The sequence below is a fragment of the Dipodomys ordii genome, unplaced genomic scaffold (assembly GCF_000151885.1).
Source record: "Dipodomys ordii isolate 6190 unplaced genomic scaffold, Dord_2.0 Scaffold33, whole genome shotgun sequence".
Lineage (NCBI taxonomy): Eukaryota > Metazoa > Chordata > Mammalia > Rodentia > Heteromyidae > Dipodomys > Dipodomys ordii.
In genome coordinates, this window is record NW_012267249.1 from 1,802,001 (window position 1) to 1,815,254 (window position 13,254).

General features: G+C 38.2%; 1 protein-coding gene across 5 annotated transcripts in view; it reads left to right on the forward strand.

Annotated features, from left to right (window-relative positions):
- Macf1 (microtubule-actin crosslinking factor 1) overlaps positions 1-13,254 on the forward strand; it is a 167,687-nt gene that overhangs the window by 118,662 nt on the left and 35,771 nt on the right. For all 5 annotated transcript variants that reach the window (XM_013016840.1, XM_013016845.1, XM_013016842.1 and 2 more), the window contains 16 exons: positions 788-1,006; positions 2,123-2,326; positions 3,250-3,258; positions 4,385-4,616; positions 5,374-5,600; positions 7,186-7,308; positions 7,405-7,506; positions 7,892-7,993; positions 8,086-8,259; positions 8,351-8,506; positions 8,935-9,132; positions 9,845-9,973; positions 10,604-10,777; positions 12,054-12,209; positions 12,312-12,518; positions 12,651-12,770. In XM_013016840.1, the coding sequence (XP_012872294.1) occupies positions 788-1,006; positions 2,123-2,326; positions 3,250-3,258; positions 4,385-4,616; positions 5,374-5,600; positions 7,186-7,308; positions 7,405-7,506; positions 7,892-7,993; positions 8,086-8,259; positions 8,351-8,506; positions 8,935-9,132; positions 9,845-9,973; positions 10,604-10,777; positions 12,054-12,209; positions 12,312-12,518; positions 12,651-12,770 (2,532 nt within the window). The remainder of the gene's footprint in view (positions 1-787; positions 1,007-2,122; positions 2,327-3,249; positions 3,259-4,384; positions 4,617-5,373; positions 5,601-7,185; positions 7,309-7,404; positions 7,507-7,891; positions 7,994-8,085; positions 8,260-8,350; positions 8,507-8,934; positions 9,133-9,844; positions 9,974-10,603; positions 10,778-12,053; positions 12,210-12,311; positions 12,519-12,650; positions 12,771-13,254) is intronic.

Below are 13,254 nucleotides of genomic sequence, written 5' to 3' on the forward strand. Positions count from 1 at the left end.
GCTGTCCTTCAGCTCTTCAGCTCAAGGCGAGCGCTCTACCACTTGAGCTACAGCGCCACTTCCGGTTTTCTGGTGGTTTATTCGAGATAGGAGTCTCACAGTCTTTCCTGCCCAGGCTGGCTTTGAACCGCGATCCTCAGATCTCAGCCTCCTGAGTAGCTAGGATTACAGGCGTGAGCCACCAGCGCCCGGCTGGGCAAGATAATTTTTATACTAGTTTTGTTGGTTTATTATTAACAATACAGTTAATGCCAAGAAAGATCATATATACCTGTAATCCCAGCACTCAGAAGGCTGAGGCAGGAGGATCACCACAGGTCCAGGTCTATGGAACATAGCAAGACCTGATTCAAGAAAATAAAGCATATGGTTAAGAAATTTTAATAAATTCACTACTCACCTTAAACGCTTAAATAATAAATGCTAGTTGTGGGAGACTTATTTTTCATTAGTACTCTATCATAGCTTTTGAGATGCTATAACTTTATTATAGCAATGATCTGTTATAATAATGTTATAATAAATTAGCTTATTGTTATAAATCACTGCTAATAAGTTAATTTTTGGTGCTTGTGCTATTTTATTACTGCACTTTATAGTTTTTATATAAATATAGGAAAAATACTAAATTTTGAATTTAAAGAAGAAAAAAATCACTTCTATACTTACTAGATTAGCCCATATTTGCTAGAAATTTAGTGTTTGTTCATATAGATATCTAATTTTTAATATATATGCTTTTTTTTCTTAAAAGAAGTGTTCATTATATTTTTACTTGGACTCATAGGAAAAGACAGAATGTCTAATACAGCAATATGAAGACATTAGCCTGCTCAATTCAGAGCGTTATGCCCGATTGGAGCGAGCACAGGTCTTGGTAAACCAGTTTTGGGAAACTTTTGAAGAGCTCAGCCCTTGGATTGAGGAAACTCGAGCACTAATAGCACAGTTACCTCCTCCAGCTATTGATCACGAACAACTCAGACAACAGCAAGAAGAAATGAGGGTAAGGAGCATACCAACTTTAATTTTGTTGTAGAATGAAAATAACCTGGAATTTATTAAAAAAGAACACATTAATATACTACTAATGCCTACTACTAAGTTTTATGCTATAAAATTATTTTTTCTTTTTACAAAAGTACAAATTGTTTCCTTCATTATTTAATATGAATTAATGAATGTAATTACACAAGTGTATTACAAAAATAAAGGAAGAATTAACTAGGACTGGGAGTGTTGCTCATTTGTAGAGCATATGCCTACTAGTGTACACAGGCCATGAACTTAACTCCTAGTACTATTAAAAAAATACTAAAAAAGAATCTAGGAAATTTTATACATTTTTGAGTGTTAGAGTTAGGTGTGGTTGGACCTTTCCAGTTGGTGAAGCACCTGAAGTACAAGTTGTGAAGAAATTATCAGAAAATGTTTGCTGAATGTAATTTGATGAAAAGGAAATGCATATTTTCACTAATACTAATAGCCACTGACAGTGGTTTTTTTTTTAATGTTGATTGTGCTTATAACTAGTCCTGTTTTCCTTTAAGTAAGAGATATGTCCTAGAAGTTGCACAAAAGTGAAGAGTGGTTGGATTGCCAAAAGGGTTTCTAGTCAAAATATCCTGTTTGATGTCTCAATCTGGGTGGTGGGAACAGTATTAAACAATGTAAATTAAAATATAGTTCATAGAAGTATATGTATGTACAGAAGAGATGGGGTTGACTGGTATGACGTCGATGGTAGAGAAGAGAGAGAGAGAGAGAAGGTATGTCCAAGAAGATTTTGAGGGTGATGGGACATCTAAAAGTGGCTTTTGAAAATTAAGAGAATTAGTTAACATGGGTGCCCAAGACTTAGGAGTTTTTTTGTTTGCACATAAGTAATAAAATGCTAGGACTTGCTGGTTTTTTTTTTTAACAATTTAGGTTTTTTTTTTCTTTCAAAGTTGATATTAGCTCTGATCAAAGTGAACTTGTACAGAAAATACTTTTTTTGTTTGTTTGATTTTTTTTGTGTGGTGCTAGAAATCTAAACCTGGGCCTTAAGCATACTAACTTTGTGCTCTTCCGCTAAGCTATACCCTCGACTTCACTCATTAATCCATATTTCTTTCTGTAGCAATTAAGGGAATCCATTGCTGAGCACAAACCTCATATTGATAAGCTACTAAAGATAGGCCCACAACTAAAGGAATTAAACCCTGAAGAAGGGAAAATGGTAGAAGAAAAATACCAGAAAGCAGAAAATATGTATGCCCAAATAAAAGAAGAGGTGCGCCAGCGGGCCCTGGCTCTGGATGAGGCTGTTTCCCAATCTGCTCAGGTATATGTTTGTCTTACATTCTTACAACTTTCAAATTACCCTAGTCTAAACAACAGGTCTGTGTGTCTGGTGTGGGTCTGTACAGAGGAGTGCCAAGACTATAATAGTACATTATTGATAGTGGAAGAAGCACAGTGATAGACTGTGGAGAATTTTATGGAGAATAAAATGTATCTTGGCTACTATGTGTAATTTGTCTCTCAATTAGTAGATGGAGATTTGTAGATCCAAAAGCAGTGATTATCTCAACAATAATCAAATTTCTTTTAAATCTATTACTTTCATTTGATTGATGTGTTTTTGTTTTTGTGCCAGTCATAGGGCTTGAACTCAGGGCCAGGGTGCTAACCATGGGCTTTTTTGCTCAAAGCTGACACTCTACCACTTGCCACAGCTTCACTTCTGGCTATGGTTAAGTAGAGATAAGAGTCTCAAAGACTTTCCTACTTGGGCTGGCTTTCAACCACATTGCTCAGGTCTCAGTCTCCTGAGTAGATAGGATTACAGGTATGTGCCACTGGTGTTCAGCTTCGGCCTATTATTTTTAAGATTTAGAATGACTACACAGTTTTTCTTGCTTAAAAAGCAACCAGTTTAGAGAAAGATGCTTCAGTAGGGAGAAGTAAGCCAAAGACCAGAAGCATAAACCACCAGTCGTGGAGATTGAAGCATGTAACTACATATTTTTCAACTAATAAATAATTGTTAGTGGTACTTTTTGTCATGTCTGGGTATTATAGTCCTTTGTTTAGTCAGTATTCTTGGTTAATATTTGTACTTACTCAAGTTTTTCCCTTCACCTCCCTCCCTTCCCATCTCTCACTCACATTGTGGAATGTGTTACTTTGTGTTGTTGCTGCCTGCTCCTGTCCTCCCCACATCGTCACATTTCATTGTTGTGTTGACCGCGCCCACCATTGCAGATTACAGAGGTAAGGTACCCAGCCCCATTGCTATTAGGATATATTTATAAAGAATGAAAATTGAGGGCATTCCCTCTATGGAAATTTCCCTAGAATAAATTTGATTAGTGGAGTTTATATGATAGTTTCATTAGGGGTGGAATCTAGAAGTGAGGGAGTGGTGGGAAGTAATTTTGTTTTAAGATTTTTTTTTTCCTGTTTGACAATGAAAATTGATAAACCTTATTACTGACATTAACCAATAGTGTTATAAGGAAGCAAACTTACTACATCAGATTATAAATGAGAATTTTATAATTATACTCAGGTTACTCAATGTGCCAGAAAATTGGAAAGGTAATTTTTCTTTTAGAATAAGGTTAGATTTGACCTTAATTACTTTTTGTCATGCCAGCATTTCACTCCCACTGTTCCTTACAGTGGGTTGTTCAATTGCATGCCATTATACTTTTTTTTTTTTTTTTGGTCAATCATGGGGCTTGAACTCTGGGTCTGGGTGTTGTCCCTGAGCTCTTCACCTCAAGGCTAGCACTCCACCACTTGAGCCACAGCACCACTTCCAGCTTTTTCTGTTTATGTGGTGTTGAAGGATCGATCCCAGGGCCTCAGGCCTCATCATGCATGTGAGGCAAGCACTCTACCACTGAATCACGTTCCCTGCCCAGCCTTTCAAACTCCCAAGTCATGTGGCATATTAAGTTCCCCATCTATTTACACAGTTTGTGGTGGGCATCTAACTTGTTGGTCTAGTCTGTTGCATGCAACTATCATCTGAGATGTTGACATACTGACTCTCACCAGTTTCATAGTCTTGTCCCTTTCTCGTCATATTAATTGGAATAGAAGAACCATTGTGACAACATTAGTGATTCAAATTGATGTTTTGCATACTACTTACTATCTTTTGACTCTTAAAAAACTACCTTTTTTTTTTTCCAAATTGCCCAGCGTTCTATATTAAGTTCCAAATTGTGTTTTAGCCAAACGCAACACTTAAAAGCTATTGGGCGAGGCTAAGCACTGCACTATCTATCCTAAACAGTAGTGGCTTTATACCTTATTCTTATACCCTAATGTTTCTCTAAAGCATTTGATAAAGTATTACTGTGCTGGCTAATGTTCCAACTTTATTTAGTTTCATGATAAAATCGAGCCCATGTTGGAGACCCTGGAGAACCTTTCCTCTCGCCTGCGTATGCCACCCCTGATCCCTGCTGAAGTAGACAAGATTAGAGAATGCATCAGTGACAATAAGAGTGCCACCATGGAACTAGAAAAACTGCAGCCATCCTTTGAGGCCCTAAAGCGTCGTGGAGAAGAGCTCATTGGGCGATCTCTGGGAGCGGACAAGGATCTGGCTGCAAAAGGTGTTTGCTGGAGCTAATTTTTTTTTTGTCAGTGTTGTTGGGGTTGAACTCAAGGCCTCAAACTTGCTAGACAGGTACTTGCTGAACCACAGCTGTAACCATAATCTAATTATCTTCAAACAAAGTCAGTTAAATTAATTCCAGGCTGTGGTTATTATCTATAGTATTATATTAGATGTATTTTGTTGAATGTAACAGTTCCCACATATTGGCAAATGAGTATTCTTGAAAGTCATTTGGAAGTCATTTAGAATTCAAAACACATTTTCCCATTGAAACAAGATTACAATTGGTAGCTAGATTCCCAGGCTTGGAAACAAATGCTCCTTTTAACCCCTAATGTGAGTAAGTTACAGTATCAATGGTGGATAGAACATAACTACCTCTTATAACACTTTCTTTGGGAAATGTAGGAACAGAGTTCAACACAGAATACAGGGAAGAAGAGTTCTCATCTCAGCTCTTTAGCAAGCTAAAATTTTTTTTTTAAGCTAAAATTTTTTATCTTACCAGTACCTTTATGTTAGAAGTTTAAAAGATTACATCTGTGATCCCCTTATGTGGAAGATTCACATAAGCAAAAAGTGCTAACATAGAACTAATAGAAATAAAGCTAAGGCAGAAAAAAAATCAGTTACAAATTTTAGAGCTATTTTAAAAGATAGTTTCATTGAGAATGTCAAATTAGATGGAATTTTTGATGAGACTGATTTCAGATACATAGAGAAGTCCCATTCACATCTGTTTATCTCCTCAGAAATCCAGGACAAACTGGATCAAATGGTATTCTTCTGGGAGGACATCAGAGCTCGAGCTGAAGAGCGAGAAATTAAATTCCTTGACGTCCTTGAATTAGCAGAGAAGTTCTGGTATGACATGGCAGCTCTTCTAACCACCATCAAAGATACCCAGGATATTGTCCATGACTTGGAAAGCCCAGGCATTGACCCATCCATCATCAAGCAGCAGGTTGAAGCTGCTGAGGTAAGAAAGAAAAAATTAAAAATTAAAAACCTACATGTGTCCTCTAGCCAAACAGTTTATCTAACTTTTGGGGGTAGGAAGTTATTATAGGACTAAGGATTGAACCCAATTTCTTTTGTGCATGCAGGCACTCCACAGTTTGGGAGAGTTATTTTTATAATACTGAGAATTTAACCCTGGGCCTCATGCATGCTAGGCAAGAACTCCACTGTTTGGGGGAGTTATTTTTACAATACTGAAAATTTAACCCTGGGCTTCATGCATGCTAGGCAAGCACTCTATCACTGAGCTAGCCTCACAGTCCCTAAGCATATCATGTTAGCTTTGAGCAGACTAAGCTAAAAGATTTGTTTCGTGTTTTAAGTTAGCACATTTTTTTACTTGGAAATAAAAATACCTGTTAAGGTGTCCTTAATATAGAAAAACAGTTTGGGGTTTATCATCCAGAGATAACAGTTGTTACTTAAGACATGCCTTTTTCTAGTCTTTTTGAGGAATCTTAGTTTTTATTAGCTTTACTCATTTCATGTTGTTCATTTAGCACAAGCCAAGCCTATCATGCTATTATCTTTCTTGTTTAATTTCAAATATTTTTCAGAAACTGCCCCCATTCTTAATTTTTCTTAGAGTCAGTTCATGAACCACATTGTGTGATCTGAGATAGAATTTACTTTTTTTAAGATTACTTAGCCCAGATAGCCCAGCATTGGTGTGGGTTGGGTAATGCTGGTCTGTCAACATTAACATTTATGACTTGTACTGTGTTATTTAATCCTTGTTTATATACTTCTCTGTAATAAATCTATGTCTGCACATTGTAAACTTGAAGACAGGCAAAGATGAGCCATTGGTAAATTATTATCAGGCATTCCACTTTTCATATACAGTCTGCTTTTGCTCAACTTTTTTGGTGGTTAGTTGAAGAATCTCAGACTTTCCTGCCCAGTCTGGCTTTGAAATTTGATCCTCAGATCTCAGTCTACTGAGTAGCTAGGATTGCAGGTGTGAGCCACCAGGACCTAACATTTTTTTCATTACTGTATGCTCTTTATATTTATGGGAACATATACATGTATGATACACATCAACAACTACTTGGAATAGATGGCTTCACTGTCCAAATAAAATATAAGAGCATTCAAAATCTTTTATGAGGGGCTGGGAAGGTGGCTCAGTGGTAGAGCGCTTGCTTGCATGCATGAGGCCTTGGGTTTGATTCCCCAGCACCACATAAGCAAAAAGAAAAAAAGCTGAAAAGCGCTTGCCTAGCAAGCGCAACGTCCTGGGTTCGATCCCCAGTACCAAAAAAAGAAAAGACAAAAAAAATACAGTTAAAAAAAAAAAGAAAAGAAAAAAAGCTGGAAGTGACGCTGTGGCTCAAGCGGTAGAGCACTAGCCTTGAGCTGAAAAGCTTAGGGACAGCGCCCAGGCCCAGAGTTCAGGCCCACGACCGGACCCCCAAAAAAAAAATCTTTTATGAGTTTGATGGTTCCAGTTAATGTTTGCCCTCAATGGGTATAAGTTGCATTTAGAAGGTTCCATCCTACTTTCTGCTTTGGCTCATGATCTGTTCTTTTACATGTAGACTATTAAGGAAGAGACAGATGGTTTACATGAAGAATTGGAGTTCATTCGGATCCTTGGAGCAGATTTGATTTTTGCCTGTGGAGAAACTGAGAAGCCTGAAGTGAAGAAGAGCATTGATGAGGTATGGAGAATAGATAAGAGTTCAGATGAAACACAAGTGAGCCCTGACTGGAGAGTGGTATTAATAGAACAATCTGATTGAATATTTTTCTCCTAGATGAATAATGCTTGGGAGAACTTAAACAAAACATGGAAAGAGAGACTAGATAAACTTGAGGATGCCATGCAAGCTGCTGTACAATATCAGGACACTCTGCAGGTAAGAGGCTGGTGTTGACCACCAAAAAATATGGGTTCTATTTTTTCTTGATCATTTTCCAATTTTGGTGCAATAGTGGATCACATTGATACCACTCCAACGTTCTCAAACCTAAACCAGTGCTGTTTCCACATTCTTAACCAAAATTTCCACTTCTAGTGAGACTAGTACTGACATATGTCTGAGTTTCTACTCCCCTTGTCATTTTTATACTACATGACACAGTGAAGCTAGCCTTACCACTAGCAAGTCACCAGTTGCTAGAGCTTTCAAACTCAGATTATTGTAAAAGCCAACTTTAGCAATGTTAATCCTGATTCTTTCTCACTTATATATGGTTTTTATTTTTAACTTTTGTTTCTATGTATTTTTATTTTTGTTTCAGGCTATGTTTGACTGGCTAGATAACACTGTGATCAAACTCTGTACCATGCCCCTAGTTGGCACTGACCTCAACACTGTCAAAGATCAGTTAAATGAGATGAAGGTTTGTATCCAGGAATGGTTTTTAAAAAAGAGTTGCTTCTTTTAGTTACTGAAGATTTGTTTTGATGTTAACATTAAATCTGTATTTGGTAGGAGTTCAAAGTTGAAGTTTACCAACAGCAAATTGAGATGGAGAAGCTTAATCACCAAGGTGAACTAATGTTAAAGAAAGCTACTGATGAAACAGACAGGGACATTATACGAGAACCACTGACAGAACTCAAACACCTCTGGGAGAATCTGGGTGAAAAAATTGCCCACAGACAGGTAAGGCAAAAAGTCTAGCATATAAGTGAACTGTAATATGCCCATTTCTAATTTCCTAACAATTTCTCCCTTTCTGTCTTGTTCTGAGCAGCATAAGCTAGAAGGTGCTCTCTTGGCCCTTGGCCAGTTCCAGCACGCTTTAGAGGAATTAATGAGTTGGCTGACTCACACTGAAGAGTTGCTGGATGCTCAGAGACCAATAAACGGAGACCCAAAAGTCATTGAAGTTGAGCTTGCAAAGCATCATGTAAATATTTTCATTTCTCGTTTCCAATTCTTTTTTATTGTTGTTGTTATTGTTTTGTTTTGTTTTGCTAGTCCTTGAACTCATGGGCTGGGCTCTGTCCTTGAGCCTCTTTGTGCTCAAGGCTAGCACTCTCCTACTTGAGCCACAGTACCACTTTCAGCTTTTTTGAGTAGTTTATTGAAGATAAGAGTCTTATAGGAACTTTTCTGCTTGGGCTGCCTTCAAACCATGATCCTCAGATGTCAGCCTCCTGAGTAGCTAGGATTACAGGAGTGAACCACCGGCACCTGCCTCATTTCCAATTCTGTTGGTTAGAGACCAGAACATACTGCCACGGAAGTTTTTTGATGTCATATGAAAATTGAGGAACCAGACTTGATGATATTTTATGTCATAGAGATCATTTATATCATTAAACATTCTTTTAGGTCCTAAAAAATGATGTTTTAGCTCATCAAGCCACAGTGGAAACAGTTAACAAAGCTGGCAATGAACTTCTTGAATCAAGTGCTGGAGATGATGCCAGCAGCTTAAGAAGCCGTTTGGAAACCATGAACCAGTGTTGGGAGTCAGTGCTGCAGAAAACAGAGGAGAGGGAACAACAGCTTCAATTGACACTGCAACAGGTATATGGGTCCCCCAAGTTAGGAAGAGCTGTGCAGATGATACCACTTAGAGAAGGCCCAAGAGGAAAGCCATTTGGGATAGAACCCTCTGTGAACTTGGTATAAAAATTACACTTTTGATTGGATGGTTATTTTTTTTTATTAGTTTGTAGCTAAATCTCTTTTATTTACTGTTATAAATTGGTAGATCTTTTTTTTCTTTTTTGTTGATTGTGGGGCTTGAACTCGGCTTGGGTGCTGTCCCTGCGCTCTTCAGCTCAAGGGGAGCGCTCTACCGTTTGAGCCACAGTGCCACTTCCAGTTTTCTAGTGGTTTATTAGAGATAAGAGTCTCACGGACTTTCCTGCCAAGGCTGGCTTTGAACTGCGATCCTCAGATCTCAGCCTCCTGAGTAGCTAGGCTTACAGGCATGAACCACCAGCACCCAGCAGTAGATCTTCTCTTTAATCAATCATGTTTAGAGATTGACATTTTTCCTGCATCAAGTTAAGTCCCACTGCTCAATAGGGCTTTAGTCCAGTCATCAGATTATATATGACATCTACATGTTCTGAGGTTTGAAGGATTCTGCTAAACCCCTAGCACAACAATCTGCCTTTTTGAAGCAGCTCCAAATTCCTCCCTCACAGTAAATTTCTCATAGAATCATTAGAAAGTTTACTTTTGAAGCTGAGAATTGACTACTGACATTGTTAATATATCTTTTTCTTAGGCCCAAGGTTTTCACAGTGAAATTGAAGATTTCCTCTTGGAACTGACTAGAATGGAGAGCCAGCTTTCAGCATCTAAGCCCACTGGGGGACTTCCTGAAACTGCTAGGGAACAGCTTGATTCACATATGGTAACAGTGATTTCTTCAAGTTGAGAGTATAAGTATCTCACATTCAATAGCCTCTCTAGGTTCCTGGTGATGTGTATATCTTGGAGTCTGCAAAGTAGTTTACCTATATTGTAGTACAACCTTGGGCATTGCTGTTCATCTGTAGGCTTTAATACCCTGCCATGAGTGTCAGTAGTAAAAGAATATCTCAAAATTACTTGGTAAGCTGATAAGTTTTGAGTTGCTCCATTTGGTGGCACAAGAGTATTGCCTAGAAAGTGGGAGCATTACCCAGACAAATATATAGTATAAATGTTTTTATTTAAGACAACTACTCAGTGGAGGTCTATGGAAATCAAAGAAATTCTGACAGTTTTCCAAGAAAGCATAGTGAGAACAGAAGACAACATAATTTCTAGGCAAATCCTTCAGGAAATAATTACTATGGAAGAAAGTTCTAAGTTCTTCTATTTACTTGATTATAAAATTATCTTAATATTAAGAATAATAATGGGTTTTTATTCCCTTACAGCTTATTCATTGAACAGAATAAAAAAAGGTTTGATTTTTTCCAAATGGTGCTAATGAATCTGGGCAAGTGTCTTCCAGGGAATGAGTATTGTTGATGTCTTTTCCTATTTTGTCTTTCAGGAGCTCTATTCCCAACTGAAAGCCAAAGAAGAGACTTACAATCAGCTGCTTGACAAGGGCAGACTCATGCTCCTAAGCCGTGATGATTCTGGGTCTGGCTCAAAAACAGAACAGAGTATAGCACTCTTGGAACAGAAGTGGCATGTAGTCAGCAGTAAAATGGAAGAAAGGAAGGTATCACCACAAAACACTCTTTTAGAAATTTGCTTGATTTGAGCGATTTACTTTGTTTTTCTCCATCTACTAGCTAAGATATAGATTACTGCCTATTATGGTTTAGTGATGGACTTCATATTCCATATTAATAATCAGTTTGCTGGAGGTTATGACTTAGAAGGATAGAGATAGGGCATGTAAGGAGTGCTACTATCAGTTCTCTATAAGAAACTTAGATTCTACTACAAATGTTGCATGCAAAGATTTACTAAGCAAGAGAGAAGTAAATCATATTATCTCTTCCCAATATTTCTTAAAAATGGAGTTACCAGTCGGATAACAGAGGCTCATGCCTGTAATCCTAGCTACTCATGAGGCTGAGATCTGAGGATCGCAGTTCAAAAGCCAGCCCAAGCCAGGCACTGGTGGCTCACACCTGTAATCCTAGCTACTGAGGAGGCTAGGATCTGAGGATCAAGGTTCAAAGCCAGCCTGCGCAGAAAAGTCCATGAGACTCTTATCTCTAGTTAACCACTAGAAAACTGGAAGTAGCACTGTGGCTCAAGTGGTAGAGCACTCGCCTTGAGCTGAAGAGTGCAGGGATAGCGCCCAAGCCCAGAGTTCCCACAACAGACAAAAAAAAAAAAAAGCCAGCCCAGGCAGGAAAGTCCACGAGATTTATCTCCACTTAACCACCAGAAAACTGGAAATGGTGCTGTGGCTCAAGTGGTAGAGCACTAAGCCTTGAGCTGAAGAGCTAGCTCGAGGACAGTGCCCAGACCTAGAGTTTAAGTCCCACTACTGGGAAAAACAAAAAAAACTGAGTTACCTTCTGTCATAGCAGATGAAAGTAATAAAGCATCAAAACATTTGCCCCCTTTCTTTCCTTCCTTCCTTCTGTGCTAGTACTAGGACTTGAATTTAGGTCCAGGGCACTCTATCTTACCTTTTTACTCAAGTAGCGGTCTAGCACTTGAGCCACAGTTCCACGTCTGTATTTTGGGCAGTTAATTGAAGATTAACTTTTCTTTTCAGGCTGGTTTTGAATTGAGAACCTCAGATCTTAACTTCCTGAATAGCTAGGGTTGTAGGCATGAGCTACCAGTTCCTATTTTGCTCTTTCCTTTTCTGAGTTCCTGTCCAATTGTTTCAGTTTCAGACACTACCTTTAAATGTCTCCTTCTTTATAAACAAAGCATATTTGGAGGTAATCTCATTCTATGTTAAATTCATGCCTTTGTCATTGAAACTATAATTGAAGCTATAATTTCTTTGTGTTTTATTTAAAACTCAGTCAAAGCTGGAGGAAGCCCTCAACTTGGCAACAGAATTCCAGAATTCCCTACAAGAATTTATCAACTGGCTCACTCTAGCAGAGCAGAGCTTAAACATCGCTTCTCCTCCCAGCCTGATTCTGAACACTGTCCTTTCCCAGATAGAGGAGCACAAGGTAACTGTGACTTGGGATATTACCTTCCTTTTGGAGGGATTCATGGAAAAGAGTACTCATTTACCTTATTTTAAGCTTAAAAGAACAATGTTGTTTCCTCAGGTTTTTGCCAATGAAGTAAATGCTCATCGAGACCAGATCATTGAACTGGATCAAACTGGGAATCAATTAAAGTTCCTTAGCCAAAAACAGGATGTTGTTTTAATCAAGAACTTGTTAGTTAGTGTCCAGTCTCGGTGGGAGAAGGTTGTTCAGCGATCTATTGAAAGGGGTCGATCACTAGATGATGCCAGGAAGCGGGCAAAGCAAGTAAGTTTTAAAAGAAAGATAGTAATTTATTAAACACCCTTGGGCTGCACACCTTGGATCTCTAGAATAGATGCAAGTTGTATAGTTTGCATATTTACTCCTGTTGTAACTTTTTCAAAAAATTAATTTTAGTTCCATGAAGCTTGGAAAAAACTCATTGACTGGCTAGAAGATGCAGAGAGTCATCTGGATTCAGAACTGGAGATATCCAATGACCCAGACAAAATCAAACTTCAGCTTTCTAAACATAAGGTAAATCAATCAATTCACTCTAAGAAATCAGAGCTAGTTCATAATAAAAGACAATTGAGTAATATTAAAATTTTAGAGTGGCCAGGCACCAGTGGCTCACACCTAAAACCCTACCTACTTAGGAGGCTGAGATCTGAGTATCATAATTCAAAGCCAGCCTGCAAAGGAAAGTCCTTGAGTCTCCAATTAAACTGAAAAAACAGAAGTAAAGGTGTGGCTCAAGTGATAGAGCACTAGCCTTGAGCAAAAAAAAAAAAAAAAATCTCAAAGATAAAGATAGCACCAGGCCCTTACTTCAAGCCCTAAGACTAACACAAAAGAAAAAAAAAAAAAAAGATGAAGCCAGTGTTCCTACTTTTGTTTCCTTGGTTATGGTTCTGGGAGTCAGATCCAGAGTCTTATACATACTAGATAAGTGCTCTACCCCTAGTCCCAGGATTCCATTTTACATCTAGACACTGCCTTACCATTTATATCTGCTCTT